This window comes from Muntiacus reevesi, chromosome 3 (genome assembly GCF_963930625.1).
Source record: "Muntiacus reevesi chromosome 3, mMunRee1.1, whole genome shotgun sequence".
In the NCBI taxonomy this organism is placed as follows: domain Eukaryota; kingdom Metazoa; phylum Chordata; class Mammalia; order Artiodactyla; family Cervidae; genus Muntiacus; species Muntiacus reevesi.
In genome coordinates, this window is record NC_089251.1 from 37,632,939 (window position 1) to 37,658,859 (window position 25,921).

Genomic DNA, 25,921 nt, shown 5'->3' on the forward strand with positions numbered 1-25,921 from the left:
ACCTCCTGAATGATGTGGCATACCACTCATAAGAATCTTTGAGCAAGTAAGAGTTGTCCCTGTTTAGAACCCAGTCATCTGAAGAAAGGACTTCTACAGTAGCCTCATGACTGGGCTCCTGCATCTGGGGCCCCCCAGTATCCTTTTTACATGCAGAGACACTGCTATCAGATTCTCTTCTTAAATATCACTTGTTAGATGTTCAAATGCTTCAGTGATTACGCTAAGTTGGAGTTAAAATTCCTCCAGGCTCTCATCAATCTGCTTCCAACCCAATGTCTTAGTTTATTTCTCATTATTCCTGACTTCTTTACCCAAACTCTCCCAGACAGATTACTGTCCTCAAAATATGTTTGCTCCTTTCCATTCTTTGGGATGAGGTCATGTCATCTCTTCTCTGGAGCTATCCATCAGCCGTCCTTGGTCTTTTAGGAATTCAGGTCTGCTCAGCTTCTCATGAAGTCTCCTCTTCAGAACAGTTCACCTCTGAGCTGCCACAGGATTCATGATCAGGCCTGAATCCTGTTTTTAACCATCTGGAGAAATCACTATTTGGGTGTTGTTTTACCTGGTTATTACATTTCTTGTTGTTTATACTGTCAAGTGTGCCATACTGACCTCAGAAGTTATTTATAGGACCCCAGGGGTCCCTCACCTGGGTATCCATAACTGGAACTGATAATCTTCTATCCTTTCAATTATTTCCACTTTCTGATTAAGGTAGTTTAAGTGGGTTTCTGTTTCTTGCAATCACATCTTAAAGAAGACGTCTGTCATATGTACACATTTAGGATAGGAGGTCTCAACTCTGGCTGGAATTATTTTTTTACAGTTCTGGAAATGTAAGGTCACATATGTCAGTGTTCTAAATGTACAACATCTGGGGCACTGACTAAAAAGTGCAAATTTAAAAGATGCAGGTTCATAGGCTCCATCTCATACTGATTCCGGTAGAAGCTCTTGGGGACAGACCCTGGGAATGGGTAGTGCAGACAAGATTCTCCACGTGATCATTAAGCATATTCAAGAAATTCAGAGGATCAGGAGGAAGCTGACACTAAGGTTTCCCATGTGGTGGTGAAGGGACATGGAAGAGGAAATAATTCATATGTCTTGAGTACTGATTATGTGCTTGAAAAAAATATTAGGCATTTTTATTGGTATTATCTCTTGTAATCCTCAAACAAGACTACAATGTATGTCTTATCATTAATCCCCTATACAAATATGGAATGAAAGAAAATATCTCATCCAAGGATCTACACATGATAAGTTGTTGGGCCAGCCTTTAAACTCTGGACTGATCAGCTTCAAAGTTCATATGTCTCACTCTCCTTTCCACTCTGCTGGGGTTCTTAGCAAACCCTGGAGGGACGGAGAGGGAGCATGAGGCACAACATGTTGGAGACTTCCTAGGTGAATCTGCAGGAGTTGGACAGATCCTGAACTCCTGAGGAGTAACCCCTGGATTAAGACCACATTGACATCTTAAAAGGACAGTGATCCTCTGAGCTCTGAATCTGCATCTTGGACCCCAAGTCTAAAGCCTGGTGAACTCCAACTGCAGATACCACTGGCGGTCTGCCTGGTTCCCAGACCTAAAGGTGGAGGCTTTAGCAACTCTGGACTTTATTACAGGTGCAGCACACACACAGGCCTTTTGGCTGAAGCTTCAAAGATCAGCATTCTCCAGTATTCTGCTGGACCAAGGGTCTAGCTAGGGGATGGACAGTAGAAAAGAAATCCAGGAAGCCAGGTCATGTTCACTGATAGGGAAGGAGTGATTAAAAAAACAAAACAAAACAAAAAAAAAACAGGTTGGGATGGAAAAGAGGGCTGGTGATTGTGCAAACCCTGGGGAACATGGAAACCCTCATATTTTACAGTAAGGTTGAACTATTACTCAGCTATGAAAAAGAAACAATTCTACTTGCAGCAACATAGATGGACCTAGAGATTATCATGCTAAGTGAAGTAAGCCAGACAAAAGACAAATATATGATATTACTTAAATGTGAAATCTAAAGAAATGATACAAATGAACTTATTTACAAAACAAAAACAGACCCACAGACATAGAAAACAAATTTATGGTTACCGAAAGGGAAAGTAGGGGAGGTATAAATTAGGAGCTTGGGATTAACGTATATATACTACTATATATACAACAGATAACCAACAAGGACCTACTGTATAGCACAGGGGACAATATTTAATATCTTGTAATAACATATAAGAGAACAGAATCTGAGAATCTGAAAAAGAATATGTGTGTGTGTGTGTAACTGAATTACTTTGCTGTATATATACCTGAAACTAACACAACATTGTAAATCAACTATATATATTTAAAAAACAAACAAACAAATGAGCCATGAAAAAACAGAGAAACAAGAACCTATGTTGTGACTCCAGGTAAGTTTCATTCATTAAATAAATAAAAGTTTAATATTAAAAAAAGAAACCTTTTAAAATCACCCAGGGAAGATCTTAAAACTCCTGTTCAGATAATCATCAACGGGCAGCCATGGTAGAAAACCACTGGTGGAAAGTACCTCTGATGAGCAAGTGATAGGGGCTGAGCCTGCGGTGGTCTGAAGGGAGGCTGCAGTCAGTCATGACTGGGCAAGCTGAGGTCACTCAAGAGAACAGCCATGGGCCACAGTGCTTCCAGTGTGAGAACTGCCGGAAGTCCGGCTCACTGCCGAGCAGGACTCCCTTCCATTTTTAGTTTTCCACTGTAGGGTGAAGAGTTGGCACAGAATAGAAACCCGTGTGAAAGGCAGGAGGGAGAAGTGGGAACACAGCAGACACAGAGATACACAAAGGCGTGTGTCTCAAGAACAAGGCCACCAGCCCCAGCGGGAGGCGATGGGGGCGCGGGGCAGCAGGTCAGGGGGCCGGAAGGGCCGGAGTATTCAGTCCCAGAGGAGGCTGCTCTACTCACTGAGTGGATGATGCCTTGCAGGGCCTGAAAGCCGTCATTTACCGGAAACACGTGATCCTTACTGTCCGCAATCCGGGCCAGCTGAGAACACAGCAAACACAAACACACACCGAGACGTGTAAGGTTCGGACACGGAGAACCGGGAACAGCCTCTGGGTCCAGTGGGCTCCATCTCATTTAGAACCCGGAGGAACCGACGGGCTTGCCTGGGCTCAGGAGCCTCACTGCAACGCCCTCAGTCATGATGAGCTTACCAGCCGCCCTTCTGGAGCGGGTCCGGAGAGCCGGCTCCAGCTTTTACGTTTGTTTTAATGCTTGTCTCCATGGGAGCAGGGGTAAGATTGCGAAGCGAGATGAACATTTGGCCTGGGTTGATGTATTTATGGATTTGGGGGCAGGCCATTGGCTCATTTTTCTCCCATTCAACCACATTTCTATTGGCAACTGTATTTGAATCAAACAGACTCAGGTTTCCTTTCAGTGCAATTTTAAAAATAAATTCAAGCTTTGGTGTTGGGTGAGGTCAATGAATGGGGACCCTTATCTTAGACTCAAGCTGCTCATTGAGGGAAGAACCCTTAAGACTGGTTTGGCTGCTCCTGCTTGATGGGGCAGAGGACTGAAGAGAGGAGAAACTGATCTGTGAGCTTTTCTCCTCCCAAATTTCCGTCTAGTGCTGAGACCGCCACAGTTAAGAGTCAGTTCCAGGATTTTTACTGATTGCAAAAGGATCACACAATCATTGGGAAATTTCAAAAAAACCCAGGAGTGTTAAAAAGATAAAAAGTTCATATAATTCATGTGTTAAAAAAAGTTCATATAATTCATCTATCTACCCATTTGTCCATTCATCCTTCATCTATTATTGTTAATTTGATATATATAGTTATTCATACTTTTTCTATACAAATATCATATTTTACTTTAAAAAGTGGATTTGTACTATTCCCAAAACAGTTTTTGTTACCTTATTTTATTCATTTAGCAACATATCATGAGCATTGTCCATGTTATCAAAACAAAAATAAATTATGAAGAACATCCCTTTAGGTTGTTAACACATTTTCACAATTTGCTTATATATACCTGGACATACTTTTCTGCCCACTGGCCAATTATTTCCATTTATGGGAGGGGTATTGAAAATGCATTGTGTTTTTAATGAGATAAAAGGGATGTTTGCCATTTAAATAAGAAAATCAGATTTGTCAAAATAAATTTTAAAAAACCAATCTGTTTCCAAGTTAATTTCAATCTGTTTTGACTTCTTGGCAATTTAACATCTACTAAAAGTCAACTAGGAAGGATGCTGCCTAGATGCTCTGTGTTGAAGACCCTCAAGTGTATTTGCAAATGGGTTCACATCCCTCACACATCCAATGACTCCCTTCCTGTTTAGCATTCCTGGAAAAATCATCTATCTAAAGGGTATTTATGCTGCTGATGCACCCTCCCCACCAAATGCATATGTTTTCTATCATTCATAAGCTTAATATGCTCCCAAGCATGATGAAATCTATGTTCATACCTGTGTTTCATTGAAATCCTTCACGCCCACACAGTAAACGATTGCACCCAGATCTCGGGATCTGTTCGCCTGGGCCAATGAAACAATGACATTAGAGTGAGAAGCAGTGGCAAATGTAGTTCTTTTGGATCAGCCAGACTAATTGCAATAACCAGGTATTTATTGAGCATCTACTGTGTGCCAGGTACCATAACGGAGAGGGCAGTCCCTGTCCCTGAAGAGTCAATACTCCAGTGAACATCACATTCTAACTCAATATGGTAGATGCAAAGGGAGTGATTAGTCTAATGGGAAGTGTTGAGAAAGATCCACAGAAGTAGAGTCTTTTTTTTTTTTAGAAGTAGAGTCTTGATGAGAAACTTTGAATGACGAAGGGAGGAAAAGGAAACTGTAAGCTAAGTCATATTAAATATTCTGGAGAAATAATTATCTTTTCTGTTCCTCTGATGGATTTTTATTGACATAGGTTCTTGCTTTGTAATGGCATCATGCTCTGACAGCAAGGTTGTGATCTTTGGAACCTGATATACCTGTGTTTGATGCTTGACTTAGCTCTGTGAAGTGTTTGGGGGATTAAATGAGATAACATATGCAGAGCTCCTCACATAAGGCCTAGAACAATACAGATGTGCATCAATGTCAGCACCTTTTTTTATTCCCAAAGACACAGAGTCAATGGTATGGGAATTGCAGTCTATATTTGAGTGGGTGAACCTATGACCTTCTCTACAATTAAGTATTGAGAGGGCAACATAATGAATAATATACAGATTTTAGCTTGGTTTTAATATTTGATTTATTAAAGACTCTTCCAGGTTTTCTAGGCTGTTTGTTTCAGAAAAGAAAACAAAATTTGTAATTCCTTGGTATATGTCAATACAGTAGGAAATTAATAAATAATTGATAGGAAACATATAATAGGTGCCAATACATGCATATTGATTTCAATGGTGTCCTTTTATCCCCCCTCTTACTACTCGAATCCACTTATGATTAACCCTGCATTTTAGAAGGGACAGAAACATACATCTTTTTGCCTTCAAGTTAGAAATATTTCTTGCTGCTTTCAGGATAAAATTAACTTTTAGATACAGTCTAGCCCCAGCCTTATCTGCAACAACTTCTATATGACATTTCTCCTCTAGCAGGGCTTTATATAGAATTATCAAAAATGGAAAGGTTCATTTTCTTTCTGTATCTTGAACTTTATCTTTCTGTTTTAGACACCCTCTTCCTATTGGCAGTGGCACTCCAAATATTTTTCTAAGTTTGCATGTGCCATACCTAAAATTCTTTTCTACTAATCCCTATTTTAAGCCTGTCACTTATCATTTATTTTATATTCACTTATTTCCTTATTAGGGTTTTTACTTTGATTGCTACTTTGCATCTAGATAATCCATTTTGTGTTCCTATTATATAGTTAGTTTCAACTTTTTCTAAAGTTAGAAATTTCTATATAGGAATATATTTTCATATAGGAATATATTGTTTCCCAGATGCTCAAGGAGCATCTGTCATAATTTAATCGTGTGTCTCCCCATTGAGAATTTTGTACAAGTTAGGGATGGGGGACAGTAGTGTGTTTACCTACTTAATATCCTCATGCCCTTTGCCAACAGAGGCTTCAAAAAGTTGAACGTTATTACATGGTAAAGTCCTTGAGTGCAGCAACTGTGTCTTACTCTCCAATGTTTCTCTAGTCCAGCAAAGTGCCCATACAGGTCAAACTCTAAGTAAATAGCGAGTGAATGAATGAATGAATGAATATATACTTCCAGCTTGTGGAGAAGGCTGAATTTAAATTAAATAGTATTCAAGAGCTTCAGGCAAGGGTAATGCTCTGATTTCTCATCAAGAGGCTGGCATCTCCCTTCCTCCCTGCTTGTGTTTCTTCTTATTGTGTTTCTTTTGAGCTTGTCCTGAATGAGCTTTTGTCACTAATGAGGCTTCAATACATTTCTATGGTGAACTGGTTTCCTTGGGTTACTTATACATATAGCTCGAATGTGACATTTGAAAGGAAAGAATTTCCTAAATATAAACATCACTTTCATGTCCTAGACAAACCTCTTTTTCTGAATCTCTTTACACAAATTGAAAGCTTCATTTCAAAAGAATTCCTTTAATTGCTTTGGGGACCACTTTTCAAGAGCATAAAGAAAAGGAAAAAAGGAATATTGAAGGAGAGCTTGCAATTTACTTTGTCATCAGTCAATATTCAGCTTTGACTCTTAGTAAGAATTTCAGTGATTAATACATTTTGACAAAATTGGCTCTTACATATTTCAAGTAATTCTTTCCCCTCCTGTTTTTAGTAGAAATGAAAGAAAAATAGTACGGATGGATTTGTTGAAAAATGATACATAGTATTTCAAAACTGCTTTCAATAAAGAAAGGCATGACAGATATATTTTATCCCCCAAAGTAATATGCAAATATTTTGTAAAAGGGAAAAATACCTACCATGTGTGAGACATGTGGATTCACTTTAAAAATAAACTGTTATTATTTTTCACATATGGGACTCTATTTTATCTGGGGATTTTACAAAGAAAATCTATCATTTTGCCCAAGTAGAGAGACTGCAGCCCATTTCAGAAGGAAGAAGCCCCGTTTCTATGTCAGACGCAGGCCAGGCTGTCTCTTACCTCCCTCTCTGAATAGAAGAAGAGGTCCTCATGGAGTTCTCCATCAGTCAGGGCTATGATGACGCTGGCTGTCCTGTATCCTGATCAAACAACACAGACCCACTCACTGAGTTCATCCTGCCACAGCGAGAAAACCCCCTCAGCCCTGGGAGTCCATCTCTTTGAAGCTGCACCATCTGAGATTCAGTATTGTGAGAATCAGCTTTTCTTTTGAGACTGCAAGTAGCTCCAGCATGAAGAAGAACGTGGGACAGACTCTAAGGGGGAACATGTTTTGTTTCTGGGTTGCTAAGTTTTGTCTTTAAAAAAGACCATACCTGGTAAATTGGTCACTGGCCTGATAGCTGGGGGTGGCTACAGGGACTCACACACGACTATTTCCTAGGAACAGTCCACCTGACTCTTGCCAAGACCTGAGGCAAACTTGACCACCCGGGCCATCCGGGTGTCCTTCTCACATGCTGTCCTTGACTGCATGCTGCTCACCTTCAAGAGTTTGGCAAACAGTAACAGTCATCATGACTCACAAGTTGACTAGAAGTATTACAGCAGTTGTCAGAACTTACTAGAATCCTGTCAGTGATTTAGAAACTTCTAGTAACATTGTTTGCTAGTTGCTCAGTGGTGTCCAACTCTTTGCAACCCTATAGACTGTAGCCCACCAGGCTTCTCTGTCCACGGAATTCTCCAGGCAAGAATACCGGAGTGGGTGGCCATTCCCTTCTCCAGGGGATCTTCCCTACCCAGGGATCCAACCCGGGTGTCTCACGCTGTAGGCAGGCTCTTTACCATCTGAGCCACCATTGCTGATGATGTCTTTGTATTAACAAGTGTTGCTATAGATACTGGGTCTGTCTTATTTGTTGCAGTTTAGAGTAAAATAGGAAGTGGACACCTCTGCAGGTCTGGGAGAAAAGTCCCTACTGTAGTGCTGACTCTCTTTTTGGAGATTTGCCTCAGATAGAGAAATGTTACCCATGAAAGACAGGGTAGTAATAGTATAGTGACTAAAATAATAATAAATATTATTTCTATGTGCTAAGCACACTAGCAAGTGCATTTCATGCCCTTTCCCCATTTAAATGAAGGAACGACTAAGCCAAACTGGTATCTTAATCTAAAATCATATCCAATCACAGTGATGAAGAGGCTTGGAGCTCAGAGAAGGACAAGAAAATTAAATTTGACATAAAAATCCAAGACTTCACTAACTCATCCAAGTATTTATTAACTTGATGAATTCAACATGCAAAATTGGTCATGAGCATTACAGACTGTGGCCCATAATGAGATCTTAATTACTTTTATATAACTTTTTTGGGAATCATCAGAGCAGTAGAATTTGACCTGGTACATGCCATCTTTCTATGTGTTCCTTCTCTGTGATGAAGTGTGTGTTCAAGGATCTGAAGCAATATCATATGTGTCTTTTGAAACAGGAAATTACTGAGGTAATTTTTCAGAAGGAAACACAGAAAAAAAGTTAATCATAATGGTAATTCAAAATATAGTCTTACCTTGACTGTTTTCATAATAAATCTGCTCACTGGCCTGAAAAACACATGAAAAAGTCATTAGACATATCTACTCTTTGCTACTATAAATGCCATAGTGGGTAATGGTCTCTGATGTTGGATCCACAGTCTTGGGTCAGTCTTGATTCTTTATGTAATTCACCCAGGTTTCACTCAAATATCAATGGATGACATTCATCTAAAGTTATCTTGGATCAATATCTTACTTCTAATAGACTGGAACTTGTTTTTCTTTTAGACTGAAATGATGAAATTCTGTCTCAACCTCTGAAGAAATATATAGCAAAGGTTACCCTGGGAATAGAGAGGACTTGTGTGTGGCATGATTCATGAGCATCAGCTAAGCATTAGCTGAGATTCTTCATCCAGTGTCAGGGAAGAAGGAAGGAATTTCATTTACTCAGCTCTTTTGGATGGAGTTATTGGGTACACACTTATGGGAAATTTTTTTACTCTTGCCATCGAGTGTGGCTCAGTTCCATTAAAACATGTGTCTCATCTCATCAGCCATCCCTGTGTTGATGTTTCTATATCACAATCTATATTTGGAGTTTAAAACTCTTAAACAACAACAACAACAACTCTTTTTAAAGTTACCCTTTCAAATCCTTCATGCATGTAAGTGTCTCCTCCTGGCAGAACCTTCTGGAGTTCTTCTAGCCCTTGACGGATCTGTTCCCTGAAATCCAAAGACACCCTGTTAGTCTTGTTTTTCTTTTGCTGTTGATAGTCACATGCATTAGTCTTTATCTTCATGGATAGTCTCTATTACCCCAATAGTCCCCTAAAAGCCTATTGGCAGGAAAGTCTTTGTAGTAAATCATCAATTTAGGGTCAGCCATAGTGTAGAATAAGTGAGGTTCCAGGGACTGAGGGAAAGGACACTTCTTCAGGAATCTGTGGGTGAAAATTTTCCATTCCCTGGAACAGGACAAAGTTTTCACTCTACAGTGGAAACAAGTCTTGAGATGCAATTGGTCTTGAAGGAAACATACCACCTTAGGCAACTTTATATCAAGATGCAAAGGGCTCGTGCAGTCCAGAGAGAGAAGGGTACTAACAACCCAGGGCAAGGCCACCGCAAGGACCACAGGCAGGAGGGATAGGCGTCTGAAGCAAAATGCCACCAGCACCGTTGTGCCAGAGAAAACTAAGTAGTCAGCTTTGAAAATAAAGACCCTGGCAAACTGGGCTTTCCAGGACAACCAACAGTGTTTTCTGTGGGCTGGAGTCCGTGTTTTCTTACTTTGATTGCTCAAGGTGGTAGTGGTGCAGGAAGAGGAAGTGGGTTATGGTCTTGGGAAAAGGTCTGACAGCAGTGGAAAACATGAAGCTTAGGGGACCAATTAGAATCATTGTGGACCATTCCCTTAGGGATGTTAGATGTCCACATTCACATTCCCATCAATTGCTGAAAAGGGCAAGAAAGTGTAGTTTTTGACAAAAGAAAAATAAATGAACTTCATTCATGAACAGTAAGCCTATAAAGGGTTCAAAATTATCTTCTTCCCACTGGAGTTTCTTTAGGGGCAGAGGGTGGAGATGCACAATTTAAATTAGGTGGGGAAAGTTCTTTTCAGCAGGGAAGGAAACTAATGTTCACTGGGCATCCACTAGATACAGGCCCTACACAGATTTCTGATTTCATCCTCATAATAACCACTCCAGGTGGGTATTATTGCCCTCAGGTAAGAAAACGAGTTAGAGAGGTTAGTTAAGTAAGAGAACAAAGGCTTGACATCAAATCTGCCTGATTAGAAGAAACAAAAGTTTTTGCCTGGATTTCTACTTTGCCAAGCAGCATAGAACAGTGAGCAGTTTTCAGTAAAACTTGAATTAATGAAGAGCAATGGCAACTTTTAATACCAGCTGTGTTCTAATACTGTGTCAAACTGTTTGAAAAATACATACAATTAATTCACTTATGCCTTAGGATAGCTCTCTGAGGTAGATACTAGAGTTATCTTCATTTCACAGATAAGGAAACTGAGTGACTATATTGCTGAAAGTATTAAATAGTCATTTGACTTCCCCAGTTCAAATTAGCTCCCTCAATCAGACTTCACATGGCACCTGACAATTTTGGATTTATAGCACTTATGACATTTTATAACTAATAACATTTGACATTTTGTAACTAATTTATAAACTAATAACTAATTCTATAACTAATAACATCTGTTTGTTTCAGTTCTAGACTTTAAGGAAGTTGTCCAAAGGCCCTTTACTAAGTGGCAGAGGTGGGATTTTAACCTAGAGGCCCTGCTCTCAGTCACTATGATAAACTATTTCTCTCTTGAATAAATGAATGAACAAATGAATGGATAAAATTTATTACTTGTATATACTGGTAATTGCTTAAAGAGGAAGCCCAACACAGAATTAATATTTTGTTAAACTGATGTAATGGGGTGCTCATAGGTGAGACTGGATCATCAGGTTGGAAGTTTTAAAAAACGAATTGAATAGGGTTTAAACTGAGGTTGCTGATGCTTCTAAGGTGGACTATTTAAGGTCAAGTAATATTAAAAAGCAGAGACATTACTTTGTCAACAAAGGTCCGTCTAGTCAAGGCTATGGTTTTTCCAGTGGTCATGTATGGATGTGAGAGTTGGACTATAAAGAAAGCTGAGTGCCGAAGAATTCATGGCTTTTGAACTGTGGTGTTGGAGAAAACTCTTGAGAGTCCTTTGGACTGCAAGGAGATCCAACCAGTCCATCCTAAAGGAGAGCAGTCCTGGGTGTTCATTGAAAGGACTGATGCTGAAGCTGAAACTCCAATACTTTGGCCACCTGATGCGAAGAGCTGACTCATTTGAAAAGACCCTGATGCTGGGAAAGATTGAGGGCAGGAGGAGAAGGGGACGACAGGGGATGAGATGGTTGGATGGCATCACCGACTCAATGGACACGAGTTTGAGTAAATTCCAGGAGTTGGAGATGGACAGGGAGGCCTGGCGTGCTGCGGTTCATGGGGTCGCAAAGAGTCAGACACGACTGAGCAACTGAACTGAACTGACTGAACTTAGACTTTGGGAGACATACAGATTATTGTCTGCTTCTCTTATCAGTGCCCAGATATCAGCTCACATGCCAAGCTGCCCAAATCAACTAACTGGAAGCCTTCTTTGACCCCCTCTACCTTGAATCCCCTCTCTCCTAATCCCCTATGTAATCTAACATTAGATTCCATTGGTTGAATTCTAAAGGTATCTTGAGACTGACACTTCTATTTCTTTTGCCAATCTCATGGTCTGGGCCACCATCATTTCTTCCTTACACTATTGGGAAAGTCACTAGCTATCAGACTGCCTTTTCAACCCTCTTCTGTTCAATCTCCACATGTTTTTAAACTATGTGTCAAAACATACTATTCACTCCCTTGTTCAAAACCCTTCATAGCAATTGATTACACTTGGCATAAAATCTCAAATCCTTACCACAACCTTCAGGTGCCTACTTGGGATGGTTCTCTGTCTCCCTGACAGTCTCAACTTGCACCACTCTGCCCCTACTCCCTTCATTTGAGTGCCACTGATCATCTCTAGCTCCTTTCTCCAACAGATCCTTCACACCTGCTGCCTAGGGGTTGGAGATATTCTCTGCCCAGCTCTCCACTGGGCTAATTCTCTCCCAGCCTTCAATCCCAAGGTAAATATCAATTGCTCAAAGTAGCTTCATTGGACAATTAGCTCCCTCAATCAGACTTTACAGGGCATCCCACAAGTTTTGCTTTATAGCACTTAGGACATTTTGTAACTAGTAACATTTGATTATGTCATCATTTGTTCAGTTTAGTTCATTTGTTTCAGTTCTAGACTTTAAACTCCATGAGGGTTGCACCATGTCTGTTTTAGTCTCCACTCATCTTCTGTGTTTATGACAGTACCTGGAACATTACAGACATTCAAGATATATTTGCTGAAGAGGTAGAGGAGGGAATTAGCTTCATTGACTACATGTGGACAGTGGCCAGGCAGAAGCTGACCTGGTAGTAATTGACTATAGGGCAGGCCTGGGTCCATGTGATTATAAACCATTCTCTATGCTGTACCTCTTTACAGAACCCCCACATTTTAATAAATTCCATTAAAAGCCATAGTTTAATTTCAACTCTGTTGTTGGGTAATGAGAAAGAGCATATATCTGTGCATTAGAAGGAGGGTTAAAGATGAGAGCAGAGTCCCCCATGAGGCCACCATGGTAGGGGGAGGATGGCATTAGCATTCACTTGGCAGAGGGTAGCTTTGCCCTGCAGGTCAGCCTTTTCATGAGGGTAACAGCAAAGGTTCATACAGCCAAAGCTATGGTGTTTCCAGTAGTCATGTATGGATGTGAGAGTTGGACCATAAAGAAGACTGAGAGCCGAAGAATTGATGCTTTTGAACTGTGGTGTTGGAGACGACTCCTCAGAGGCCCCATGGACTGCAAGGAGATTAAACTAGTCCATCCTAAAGGAAATCAATCCTGAATATTCATTGGAAGGACTGATGCTGAAGTTGAAGCTCCAATACTTTGGCCACCTGATGCGAAGAGCTGACTCATTTGAAAAGACCCTGATGCTGGGAAAGATTGAAGGCAGGAGGAGAAGGGGACAACAGAGGAAGAGAGAGCTGGATGGCATCACCGACTCGATGGACATGAGTTTGAGTAAGCTCCGGCAGTTGGTGAAGGACAGGGAAGCCTGCTGTGCTGCAGTCCATGGGGTCGCAAAGAGTCGGACACGAATGAGCGACTGAACAACAGCAACAAGAGCCAGCAGGGTGGCAGGATGGTGAAGCTGGGGTAGGAGCGCGTGGTTGAGACAGAAAGCTGGGGTTTGTTCCCAAGTCACAGAGGTCATACCCTGAAACTCTTCGGTATAGCTGAGGGTGTATTATGGAGGTGGAGGATAATTTCTGATTAGGTGGATGCAGATTGGGCATTGAAAGGAAATGTGAACCAAAACAGTAAACGTGGTCTTGTCTTTGGTCATTGACTAGTGAGGTTTAGGACAGTTTGGTAACACTAAAATTGGTGTATTGTGTTAAAATTGGAACTTTAAAAAGTGGAAAAAAAACGGGATACTGGGGGTGTGGAAAAGGTTCCCTTGCTGCTTTGTATTTTTTCTCTGCCAAAAAATGTCTGGGAACGGGGGTGTTTTCTCTAAGCCTATTTCCTTTCCTTACAAGTGTTTTCTTGAGATTTCTATTTTTTTGAGCTTTCTATTTTTTTGGTACCAGAACAAGCACAGGCTGTTTGGGGAACTGTCCTTATCCTTGATGTGTCTGGCAAGATATGATGAGCTCACTGGTCCCAAGCAGTGATCACACTTCCCTCACACCACCCTTAGCTGGTAAAAGATCAGATGACTTATGGCCCCATCTCCCTACTCCATGCCCCTTCTCTAAGCTCCCACAACATCCAAGCAAACAAAACAGATGGTTTCATGGAAATTGTGGGTCTGTTTTAATTCTGGGACAATAGAACTATTAATAAAGACCTATTTTTTTAATGCTCTCTTAGAAATGAAAGAAAGCTGGGAGAAAGGTCTTTTAAAGGGGTGGATAAGAACCTCTCCTCTCTGAGAACTTGGGTATTACCAAATGAAATGTTATCTTCCTGGGAAATGACAGAGTCTGGGAATCCTACGAAAACAGGCTGCTATTAAAAAGTTTCCTCTCTTCCTTGGTGGTTTCACATGTCTGCCAGTGTTCCTACTTAGAAGTCAAGGGTTTTCAGGCCACATGTCTTGTGTTCCTTTTGTAACTCCTGCAATACTTAATGATGGACATAGAGTGAGTGATTTGTTGCTGAATGAATGACTCCACTTTGGACAGATCCATACATCCATTCATTCATTTTCACAACTATTTACCGAGCACTCACTCTGCACCGAGTACTATGCTGGTTTGTAGGGGGAGGGAATTGGGAGAATCAGGTACAGTGTCTGTTTTGCTTTCTCTTACCCTGGGAATTTTTCTACATTTCTTGAAGATTACTTTCTGGGATTCCAGTTGTATTGTGACGTTTTAATATCTGCTGATGAAACCATTAAAGGATGAATGTATGTAAGTACATCAAGAAGCACTTCAACAACTTTTTACCCCAAGTATCCCAGTGATTCTTCCACTGCAAAATCCACCTTGGGGTTAGGCAATGTCTACCACATTTTCAGTCTATAAAAAATAAATTCCACCACCCCCACTCTGAAACCCAGCATCAGCTCTGAATTGGCCACTTTTTGCCTCCTAGTAAAAGAGCTTCTGTGGGACTGACTTTCCTCAAATGTCCTGCAGTTTTTGGCTTTGGAACCTCAACGATACAGTAAACACACATCACAATTAACCACTAATGCTGCACTCACAACATTTCCAGATGTCTCAGGACTCCAGTGTTGGCTACCAAAGACATGGAGTGAACTGAATAGAATAGCAAAGATTAACTAAAGACGTTTTGCTGCTACTTTGGAGTCATGAAGTCCCATAACCAACTCTAATCATTTGTTTATAATGTATAAAGATCACGTCCTCTTTACGATTTTTATCTCAGAGTAGGTCAATATGATTAATGACATCAGGATGCATGTTGAACCAAAGATCCATTGGTATATTTTTTAAAGTTAGGTATAATTTATATATAGTAACATGCATAGGTATTTATTAATAGCCATTATAAATGTTGAATTTATTTCTATTACTTTTCCCTTAATATTCTTTCATTCTCTTTTAATATCTGTAGGATCTCTAGTGATAGCCTCCCTTTCACTTCATTTCAATAGTTGCTATATGGATTATGATATTTATCCTTATTTTATATTAAGTTAATATCACACCACTTCTCATATGAGGGAAAAACCTCTTAGTACTATACTTCCATGTAATTTTCTGTCATTCTCTGAGTTATTGTTGTCATATATTCTACTTCTGTATGTAATACACGCCAAAACACGCCAAAAATGTTAATTGTTTCTGTCTTAAATAACCATCTTTTTATGAAATTGAGGAAATAGATGGCCTTCCCTGGTGGCTCAGTGGTGAAGAATCCACCTGCTCATGCAGGATACAAGTTCGATCCCTGGTCCGGGATGATCCCACATGCTGGGGAGCAATTAAGCCTATACACACGACAACTAGAGAGTAGCCCCCGCTCACCACAGCAAGAGAAAAGCTCGCTGAGCAACAAAGACCCAGCACAGTAAAAAAAAATAAATAAAATTATAAGTGAAAAAGAAAATAGCTGTCATTTCTGGTTGTTGTTTTTATGTGTTGTTATGGCTAGTTTACACCTGGTATAATTTTTGCTTTGAAAAATTTCTTTCAACATGTATTTATTTATTTTGTAACACAGATATGCTGGTAATGATTCTCTCAGCTTTTTTTTTTCTTTCTAGAAGCGTCCTGATTTTGCCTTTAATTTTAAGGATATTTTCAATGGATACAGAATTCTGGATGGACTTTTTTCCTTTTATCACTTTAAAGATATTGATCCTTTGTCTTTTGGATTGCACATGCTTTTTTTCCAGGGAAAAGTAAGAGATTTTCATTGATATTTCTTTGTAATATGTCTTTTCCCTCCCCCTTTGACAGCTTTTAAGATTCTCTCTTTATTCTGGTTTTCAAGAATTCAGCTGCGACGTGCTTAGGTGATTTTTCTTTAAATTTATCCTGTTTGGGATTCTTTCAGCTTCTTGAATCTGTGTGTGAAATATCATGTTTAGTATTCCAATTATACATATATTAGGTCACTTGATATCACCCCACAAATAATAAGATCAGGTTCATCACCCTCCATGTTTTCCCTTCTCTCTTTCAGTTTAGATAATTTCTATTAATGTGTTTTTAATTCATTAATCCATTTTCTGCAGATATTGTATTTTTCAGTCTGCAGTTTTCACTTGGTATTTTGAGATTCTTTCTTATTTTTCAGATACCCCATGTCTTCCTCCATTATATGCACCTTTTCCTGTCAATTCTTTATATGTTTACAGCAGTTGTTTTAAATTCCTGTCTATTAATTCCAATAATTGAATCATTTGTAGTTTGCTTCCATTCCTGTGTTTTTTTCTTGATCATCGGTTACACTTTCCTACTTCCCATGTCTCACAATTTTTAAATTTGTATTTCACACATGGTATATTTTTTAAAAAGCAATGGAAACTTAGGTGTAATATTGATTTTTTTTTTTTTTTTCTTTTTACTCACTGCAGACTGTAAGCCTTTTATCTTTGTGAGCTCGGGTCGGGGTGGTGCTGAATGTTTAGATTGTCTCTTGAGTTAGGTTGATCTTTGGTTGGGATACAGCTTTAATTAGACTGTATTCCCTGTTATTAACCCAGTTCCCAGCCTGGCCTTTGTGATCTTTTCTGTATTTGAGATGGGAGTTAGGCGCAGCTTCAGATAATTCTGCTTGACTTAGGACTCCAGAATCTAAGCAAGCACCACAAGTATCCATGGGATTAAGTGATTTCTCTCTCATTTTCAAGAACTCTTTCACTGCTACTTTCTTGGGAAACTGCAGAGGTTTGGATGAGAGGGAAGAATTATTAGGCTGAGAGATTTTTCTTCTTTGGAGCTCTTTAAGATAATCCATCTCTCTGGTGCACATTGTTGTCTAAGGTTCAGCTGACTTTTCCTCATGCCTGAGAGGTCTGTCCATGGCTCACCTACATTTCTAATTTCCCAAACCCAGGTCAGGTAGCCACCTTCAAATACGGAAGCTTCTGCAGATGTCTGCTCAGTTCTACTGGGCTTGTTTCTCTCTCATCTCATCAGTGCTTCCTGTGTGTCTGCTAGCCCCAGTGGAGCATATGAATTTTATTTTGTCTGGGCTTTTCTGGTTGACCATGGAAATGAAGGTTTTTCACATCCCTCTACATCCTAACTAGAAGCAGACATACTATAAAGGCTTTTTCTAAATATTTGCGACTACACATTTGTTTCAAGTCAGGAAGAAAAATACTGGAGATGATTACCAGCATATAAATATATTCTAGTACCTTTCATCTTAACAAAATAAATCCTCGGTGACCCCACACGTCCCTCTAGCTATTGACCAATTCATTTGCATGTCTCTTCAAAACAAAACTTCTTGAAAGAGTACTTGTTTCCCAGTTTTCCTTGGTAAAGATTTCAAATGTAAAGTGATCTTTATCCATCTGTTCATAGTGAATGAACAAGACTAAGACTGGTTGCAAGCTCTATGTGCATGGTGCATGCGTGTGTGCTGAGATGCTTCAGTTGTGTCTGACTCTGTGTGACCCCATGGGCTGTAGCCCACCAGGCCCTTCTGTTCATGGGATTCTCCAGACAAGAACATTGGAGTGGGTTGCCATGCCCTCCTCCAGGGGATCTTCCTGACCCAGGGATCGAACCCATGTCTCTTACATCTTCTTCATTGGCAGGCAGGTTCTTTACCATCAGGGTCACTTGGGAAACCCTGAGTGCATGGTGGGGCATACCAGTTGGTGGATGATCAGTTTTTATCAACAGGATTCTTTGTTGGATGGATCATACACTGATGCATCGGTGTATGAACATTTTTCACCCTCTGAAATGATTATTTCTACAGAGAAGTAGTTTTCAAACTCTTTCCTTAGGTGTTAATTCTGGAATTGACAAAGAAGAGAGTTGGAAGTACCAACATTTGTTGTGCATATGTCTCCATAATCTCCCTTGTGTGGTGTCTGTCCATGAAACCTTTCTTGTTTAATTTTGCCAGAGAATACACTTCTCTTTTCTAGTGGAGTTGGGAAAGGGGGAAATTGTCAAATTGTAGCAGAAGCAAGTGGTTCTGAAGGTTGAAAGATCCTTAGATAAAGTTTTAAACATGTTCCAGTCTTCACCCTGTAACACTTCCTTGCCTTCTGCAGTAGCAGAAGATAGTTCCAGGTTTTGAGCTTTCCAAGGTTCTGCAAGGCTACAAGGCTATTTCTTCCTCAATATCTCTTTTGCAGGATTACGTATGACTTCTCTCCACACTGCTTGCCTTGCTTGCCACTCTCTGTATTCTTTCTGTCCTGTGTTCTTATGGTTTAAATATTTCTTAATTTCCTCAAAGATGGGCTTTGTGGTTTTGTTTCACCTTCTCCTGATTGTAGGTGCTTTTTGCAAGAAAGAAAGTGAAGTCTCTCAGTCATGTCTGACCCTTTGCAACCCCATGGACTGTAGCCCACTAGGCTCCTCCATCCATGGGATTCTCCAGGCAAGAATACTAGAGTAGGTTGCCATGGGCTAAAAATATCTTTACCCCTCAATTTAAAATTGAAACCCCTCACCTTTTAGTTCATTTTGCAGTGACTTTTGACTCAACAATTCTGCTGAAACTGCCTATTTCAAGGTCCTCAATGATCTCCACATTCCCAATTCAATGGTCACTTGTCTGCTTTCCTCTTACTCACCAATAGCAGCACAGTTAACTCCTCTCTCTTAATTAGAAATGCTTTCTTCTCTTGACTTCCATTGCAGCATCCTCTCTCCATCTCCCACATCAGTTGTCCTTTCTCATATTTCTGAGTAAGCTTTTCCTTCTCTTCTAGAACTTTAAAGATTGGAGTGCCTGCCCCAGAACCCAGAACCCCTTAATCTTACACCTACACTGAACCACTGGAGAAGGGAATGGCAACCCACTCCAGTATTATGGCCTGGAGAATTCCAGAGGAGTTACAGTCCATGGGGTGGCAAAGACTCAGACACAACTGAATGACTTTCACTTTTTTCACACTATCTTACAAGGCAGTCTCATTCTTCCCATGGCTTCAGTATCATTCACAAGAGCATGGACTTTGCAGGAAGACAGATTGAATTGAATTCTAGTTCTGCCACTTCTAACACATGTCAACCTTTGGTTTCTCAAATGCAAAGTGAAAGTGTAGAACTATAAGATCTACCAGCTTCCTTCCAGCTCAGAGTCCTGCATCTGATTTTATGTTAGGATCAATGGTTGAAACAGAAACAGAACCTGGGAATCTGCTGGTAACTGGAAAGGCTACATTTGACAGGCAGGAGTAGTCTACAGTACGACACAGGGTCAAGTGCAGACCAGTAACTGAAGTTCATTAAAAGGAGCCCATCAAGGAATTTCCAAATTCCTGAGCTGCCCTAAGCTGGCAAAGGACGGGAACAATGGTTTAATCACAGGGCATCATGATGAATTTGTCCAAACAAACTCCTCTGTATACAACTCTATTTTGGTTTATTATTCATTTGCAGAGTGGTTTTCACCATGCAGTTTCCTATGGCACTACTTGGCTGCAAACAAATCCCTATAAGACCTTCCCCATCACTAACCCTTTCCTCTAGTTGAGTCATATTTGGCAAGAGATGGGAGTGATGCAAAGTAGGCTCTATGGTCAGGGTTACCCAAATACATATTTTTATCCTGTGAGAACCTTTAGTTCCATACTCCTTTTAGTTCAATAGGGACAGGTCTCTCCTGGTGCTGGTGGCATCTAAGATGGTCAGTTTGATGTACCTGAGCTTAGTACTACTGACCACAAGGAGTGTTTGCAGGGGTAAAGGATAGAGTGACACTCTGCCAAATCCTGAGCAACAGAGAATGAGGAACCCAGAGTCACTTTCTTGGATGGAAGCTGAAAGCAGACAGTTCTACAGTAGACAATAGACAAGAGTCTGCTGTTATGGTCAGGCTGGAAAAAGCTACAGTTCTTTCCAAAAAATAGGACTTCCTTGTCACACTTTGGAGCAATGTTGGGCTGGAGGTGGGAGTAGGTGGGAGTATACTAGGTTCATACCAGAAAATCCAATCCACAAGTCAAATGTCGGCACATCTGTTTGAGAAGAATAGGAGAATCACACAGGACATCGGTGGAATGTTGGGAAATGAAAATTCATATAATCACTAATGGCAGTGTATGGTGCAGCCCTTTTGGAGCACAATTAAATCATGTCTACTGAAGTTACATATTTACATGCCAAAGACCTAGCAATTCAATCCCTAGGTATATATCTCTATATTAGAGAAATCTTGCTTCCCACCTTCTGGGAGACAGATACAGGAATGTTCAATGCAACTTTGTTTATAATGGTGAAAAGTTAGACACAAACTAATTGTATATTAATGAGAGAATAGATTAGTACATGGTGGTACATTATTACAATATAATGCAATGCCACAGAAAGTATACATTAGTTAAAATGAACCAAGTGTAGCTACACATATCTACATAGAAAAAGTTTCAAAAACATGATGTTAAGTGTAAAAAGCAAGCTCAAGAAGAACACAGTATGATAGTCTATTATACAACTGAATATGAAAAAAATATATTATTCATGGGTATGCAAAAATATACAATGGTCATTAGGATGATAAATCCTACTTACAGGATAGTAATATCTCTGATAAGAGAGAGGGGGATGTCAAAACGTAGCATTTTATTTCATAAGCTTGGTGGTAGATAATGAGGGTTTACAATCCTTTCTTTGTATACTTTTGTTATACTTAAAATATTTAATAATTTTTAAAAATTGTTGAGGATGAGTATTCAAAGGTTGAACCACAGTTCACAAGGAGGCATTCTGAGCCTATCAAAGGCAGTGCTAAATCTAAGCTTCAAGTTCCCACCCGGGAGGCCAAGGGACTAGGAGGTTGATGGACAAGTCTGATGTTGACCAATAGTAGATTTTTTTTTTGGTTAGCCCACAGAAAATGTGTTGGTCTTAGCTATCTAGACTTGAATATGAAAACTCTACCATGTTTGATGCTGCTATTTCTGAAGTCTGCCTTGCTGGCTTCATCCAGATAAGAATGTTTGTGGGTGCTGTTCTGTCAGATGTTATCCTTCATCTATGTATGTGCCACATGCCACATAGTAGGTGAGCAGGGGAAGTTGTATTTCCTGAGGATCCATGCTGTGCCAGGGTCTCTGCTAGGCTCTTTCCATGGTTAGTTCACAAAGCATCACAACACCACCCAATGGTGTTTATTATCTTCATCACATATTTGAAAAGAAAACAGATTTAAGAGGTAGAGAACATGTACATGCTGGTAAAGCCCAGACTGGAGCCGAGGCTGGTCCTCATACAAAGTCTGTGGTGTCTCTACTACAAGTGTGGCATCCAAACTTGGTACAAGACAGTGGACTGTACACAAAGACACAGAAGATGTGTGTGTGTGTGTGTGTGTGTGTGTGTGTGTGTGTAATGTTTTATCCTAGGGCATAGATTATATTCCAAATTTGAGAAAGGACTCAACATGATTTTTATATGAAGCTAAACATTGGTGTGTTATGGAATAGAATACAAATGCACATTCATTTTCAAGATGAAAGGATGTTGAGGAGATTTCTTATTTTGATGAGCCACTTCAAACTCAACCTAGGGACCCCAGGGCTATGCCTTTCCTTTCTCCTCCCTAACAGCGGTCCTCCAGAGGGAGACTGTGAGAAGCGCAGGACCAGTCTACTCTCACACATCCATCTGTTCCTAGACCTACTGAACTGCTTTAAGGTGGGTTCTTTTTTACCATCATTGAGATTCAATATAAGAAGCCCTTAGACAAACTTCCTCTAGAGACGTTGCCTGTGTGCTCTCGTCTGAAGCAAGTCTTGCTAGAAGCATTAAACAAAGGAAACAATCATTTCTACCTGACGCCATGCCAAAGCAGTCTTCTCTACCCATATCCCTCTGTGTAGGGAGAGACCAGCCAAAGGTTAAAAACTTCAGAGAAGACGTGAGCCATGGAGAGCTGGGGACGTGCTATGAATTATTCTTGGCTATGCTATGATGATTTCAGTGGTATGTGTCCATGAGGATTTAGGGTGATTCCTTAATTCTTTGTTAAAATCCCCAACAATAACCACAAATGTAACAACACCATCTACTAGGTGGCTGGCATTGCTAATTCTCCCAACAGTTCTACAAGGTAGGGATGATCGTGACAGTATTCATTCCACAATCAGAGAGACAGAGGCACAGAGAGGTAAGGATCTTCCCAGGGACTGAGACACCATGATATTATCTCTCAGTCAAAAGGAGAAGAGAGTAAGTAAGTGCTCTGCTCCATTTCTCTTAATTTTGCCATCAGATCTTCTTGTACCTGAATGAATAGTACTTCAAAGTGGAATGAATCCAGGTGCTTTCAAGCACAAAGTATCTGAAGACTCTTTTTCTCTCCTGTTACTTTTAAATTTAGAAAAAGCTTTCAGAATTATGCCCCTTGGTAATGACAGCCTGCAATCATTCTGCTTCAGGAATCAAGTGATGTGTTCAGAATATGTCATTTTCCCCCCGTGATACTGATGGCAAAACCACACTCTCGACCAAACCAAAGACTGACTGGGAGGGAGAGAGAAGTGTGGTCTCTTGGTTTCTACTCAGCAGTTTGAGCCAAGCATTCTTGGCTTTCTCTCCAACTCCTTAAGCAATAAGCAAGATGCTTAACCTCTTAACCCCATCTGCAAATTGCTGATTCTACCTCTGTACCTCTTTGTGAGGAATATTTCCAAGCTATGTTGTTAAAAGCCCACAAAGATAAAATGTGTAGAGGGCACATGCTTTCAGGTAACTGATTTCTGGAAGAAGTCAAAGGGTTTGGGGTGGTGAGTTATGTAGGCTTAGGTTTATTTTTAATTTAAAACTGTATATAGTAGTAAAACTGTGGGAAACTCTATAGTGCAGTGATTAGGCGTGTGGGACATTGGGGCTGTGGTTCCCGGGCTCAAATCCAGGTTTCCACATTTACGGGAGAGTGGCCTTGAGCCTTTTCTGACTCAGTATCCCCATCTACGTAAAACAGAATAAATAATATAATTCCCATAGCAACCTTACAAGGTAGGTATTATTATTTTCTCTTATAATTGAAAAAGGTATTCTAGGTTATCAGTAGATAATAAGCCATTAATAGAAGGTTATATATATATACACACACATATAAGTACACATAAATGCATATATACTTCTGTATTTGCACATATTATATGTATAATGGTTGCTACCATTTAATTATTCCACAGATATGAAAAAGGATAACAATATGTATACAGATACAGTGAATTAGGTAAGCTATATAATGTAATAGAAAAAAAATCACTGGATTTAAACATTTTAATTCTGTGAATTAAAAAAAAAATCTTACTCTACTGACTACTTATATGAATTTAGGCAAATAATTCAACCTCTCTGAGAATATTTTTCTTAGCAGTGAAGTAAGGCCATTGAGTTGGATAAGACATAATAATTCTTTGACTCACAGTTGTTTCATTATGCTTTGTTTTTTTCATTTTACAAAGTTTACAAGAAAGGTGAAATTTCCAGTTAAAAACAGTGATCTGGTTCTACACATTTTAATCTTCCTTTTTCTTTCCAAAATGCTGTAAAAACAGCTGAACTAGTACGACAGGGAAAATGTTTGACATTGCTGACAAATTGGTAAGTGTATCAGATACATGCCAGACTCTCGGAATAATTCCGGCAAGATGTAGATCTTGCTAAGATCAAGGTGACAGAAGGACCTGCCAGCCTGCAGGTCTGTGACCTGAGGAGGAAAGCCTGTGGTTGACGGTGAGATAGATTCTCAACACAGTGATCCGACATCTACACTTGGCTATTTCCCTTTGGCACGGGCTTCCTCCTTACCTTGGACATGCTAAGTCTCTACCTTTCTCAAAAGAAAAAAAAGTTGCACTACATATAAATTTTCCCATCTTCTTTTGCTGTGATCTTCACCTTTTCAACAAAGATTTACACAATCTCTGACAGAACTCATCTCAAATCCTAGTAAATGTAGTTGTTCCTTTTTTGAGTCACTCTACTAAGAAAAATTCTCCTAAGATGGAAAAAGAGGATCAATTAAGAAAGTTAAGAAAATTTCCCCTTTGAAGCAAACTCATATAAGAAACAGGGGGACACATAAAGCAATTCTAATTCATATTCATGATAAAGATATATCATCTCTAACACAATAACAGTGTGTGCCCCCCCCAACACAAGGAAAAATTCAGGATCAGAAAAATATTCATAGGGTTGAAAGATATTATTTGTTAGTTTAAAAACGCAGTGGCACTGATGAAACAAATAAAAGAATGCCTAAATAAATGGAAAGACAGCCTATGTTCATGGATCAGAAGACTTAATATTGTTAAGATGACAATACTACTCAAAGTGATCTACAGATTCAATGCAATCTCTGTCAAAATTCCAATGACATTTTTTTTTTTATGCAGAAACAGAAAAACTTATCCTAAAATTCATGCGGAATCTCAAAGGAATCGAAATACCCAAAACAATCTTGGAAAAGAGAAAAAGTTGGGAGATTCATACTTCCTGGCTTCAAAACTTGCTACAAAGCAATAGTAATTGAAACAGTTTGGTACTAGCATAATGACAAATGTATAGACCAATGGAATAGAATAGAGGCCCAGAAATAAAACTTTGCATATAGGGTCAAGTGATTTTCAACAAGAGTGCCACCCACTGAATGGGGGAAAAGACAGTGTTTTCAACAAAAGGTGCTGGAAAAACTGGATATCCATTTTCAACATAATGAAATTGTGCCTTTATTTCAAACCATAAGCAAAAATTAACTCAAAATGGATCAAGGACCTAAATGTAAGAGCTAAAACTGTAAGACTCTTAGAAAAAACAAAGGGGAAAGCTTTATGACATTGGATTTGGCAATGATTTCTTGAAATGTAAAACCAAATGCACAAAGCAGCCAAAGAAAAAAATAGATAAATTGGATTAATCAAAATTAAATAATTTTACATATTAAAAGACACTATCAACACAGTGAAAAGATAACTCACAGAATGGGAGAAACTATTTGTTAAGTCATGTATTTAATTAGGGCTTAATATCCAGGCTATGTAAAGAACTCTTAGAATTCAATGACAACAATAAAAAACAACCCAATTAAAAAATGGGCAAAAGACTTGAACAGACATTTCTCTAAAGAAGATATATGAATTGTGCCAATAAACAAATGAAAAAATGCTCAACATTCATCATCATTAAGGAAATGCAAATAAAAACTACAGTGAGATACCATTTCATACCCATCGGGATGACTATTACAAAAGAAAAAACCCCTACCAGATTAAATGAGTTAAAAATGAATGTAAGACCTGAAAACATAAAACTCCTAGAAGAAAACAAAGATAGTACACTCTTTGCCATCGGTCTCAGCAATATCTTTCTGAGCATATATATTATATCCTCAAGCAAAGGAAACAAAATAAAAAATCAGCAAACCAGACTACATCAAACTAAAAAGCTTCATATCTGATATGAGATTAATATCCAAATACAAAGAACTCATACAACTC

The 25,921-nt window shown here is 39.4% G+C and overlaps 1 protein-coding gene across 1 annotated transcript in view; it reads right to left on the reverse strand.

Annotated features, from left to right (window-relative positions):
* ANTXR1 (ANTXR cell adhesion molecule 1) overlaps positions 1 to 25,921 on the reverse strand; it is a 253,071-nt gene that overhangs the window by 188,862 nt on the left and 38,288 nt on the right. The window contains exons 4-8 of the mRNA XM_065929030.1: positions 9,259 to 9,340; positions 8,644 to 8,677; positions 7,127 to 7,206; positions 4,476 to 4,544; positions 2,948 to 3,028 (exon numbers count right to left, since the gene is read on the reverse strand). Of these exons, the coding sequence (XP_065785102.1) occupies positions 2,948 to 3,028; positions 4,476 to 4,544; positions 7,127 to 7,206; positions 8,644 to 8,677; positions 9,259 to 9,340 (346 nt within the window). The remainder of the gene's footprint in view (positions 1 to 2,947; positions 3,029 to 4,475; positions 4,545 to 7,126; positions 7,207 to 8,643; positions 8,678 to 9,258; positions 9,341 to 25,921) is intronic.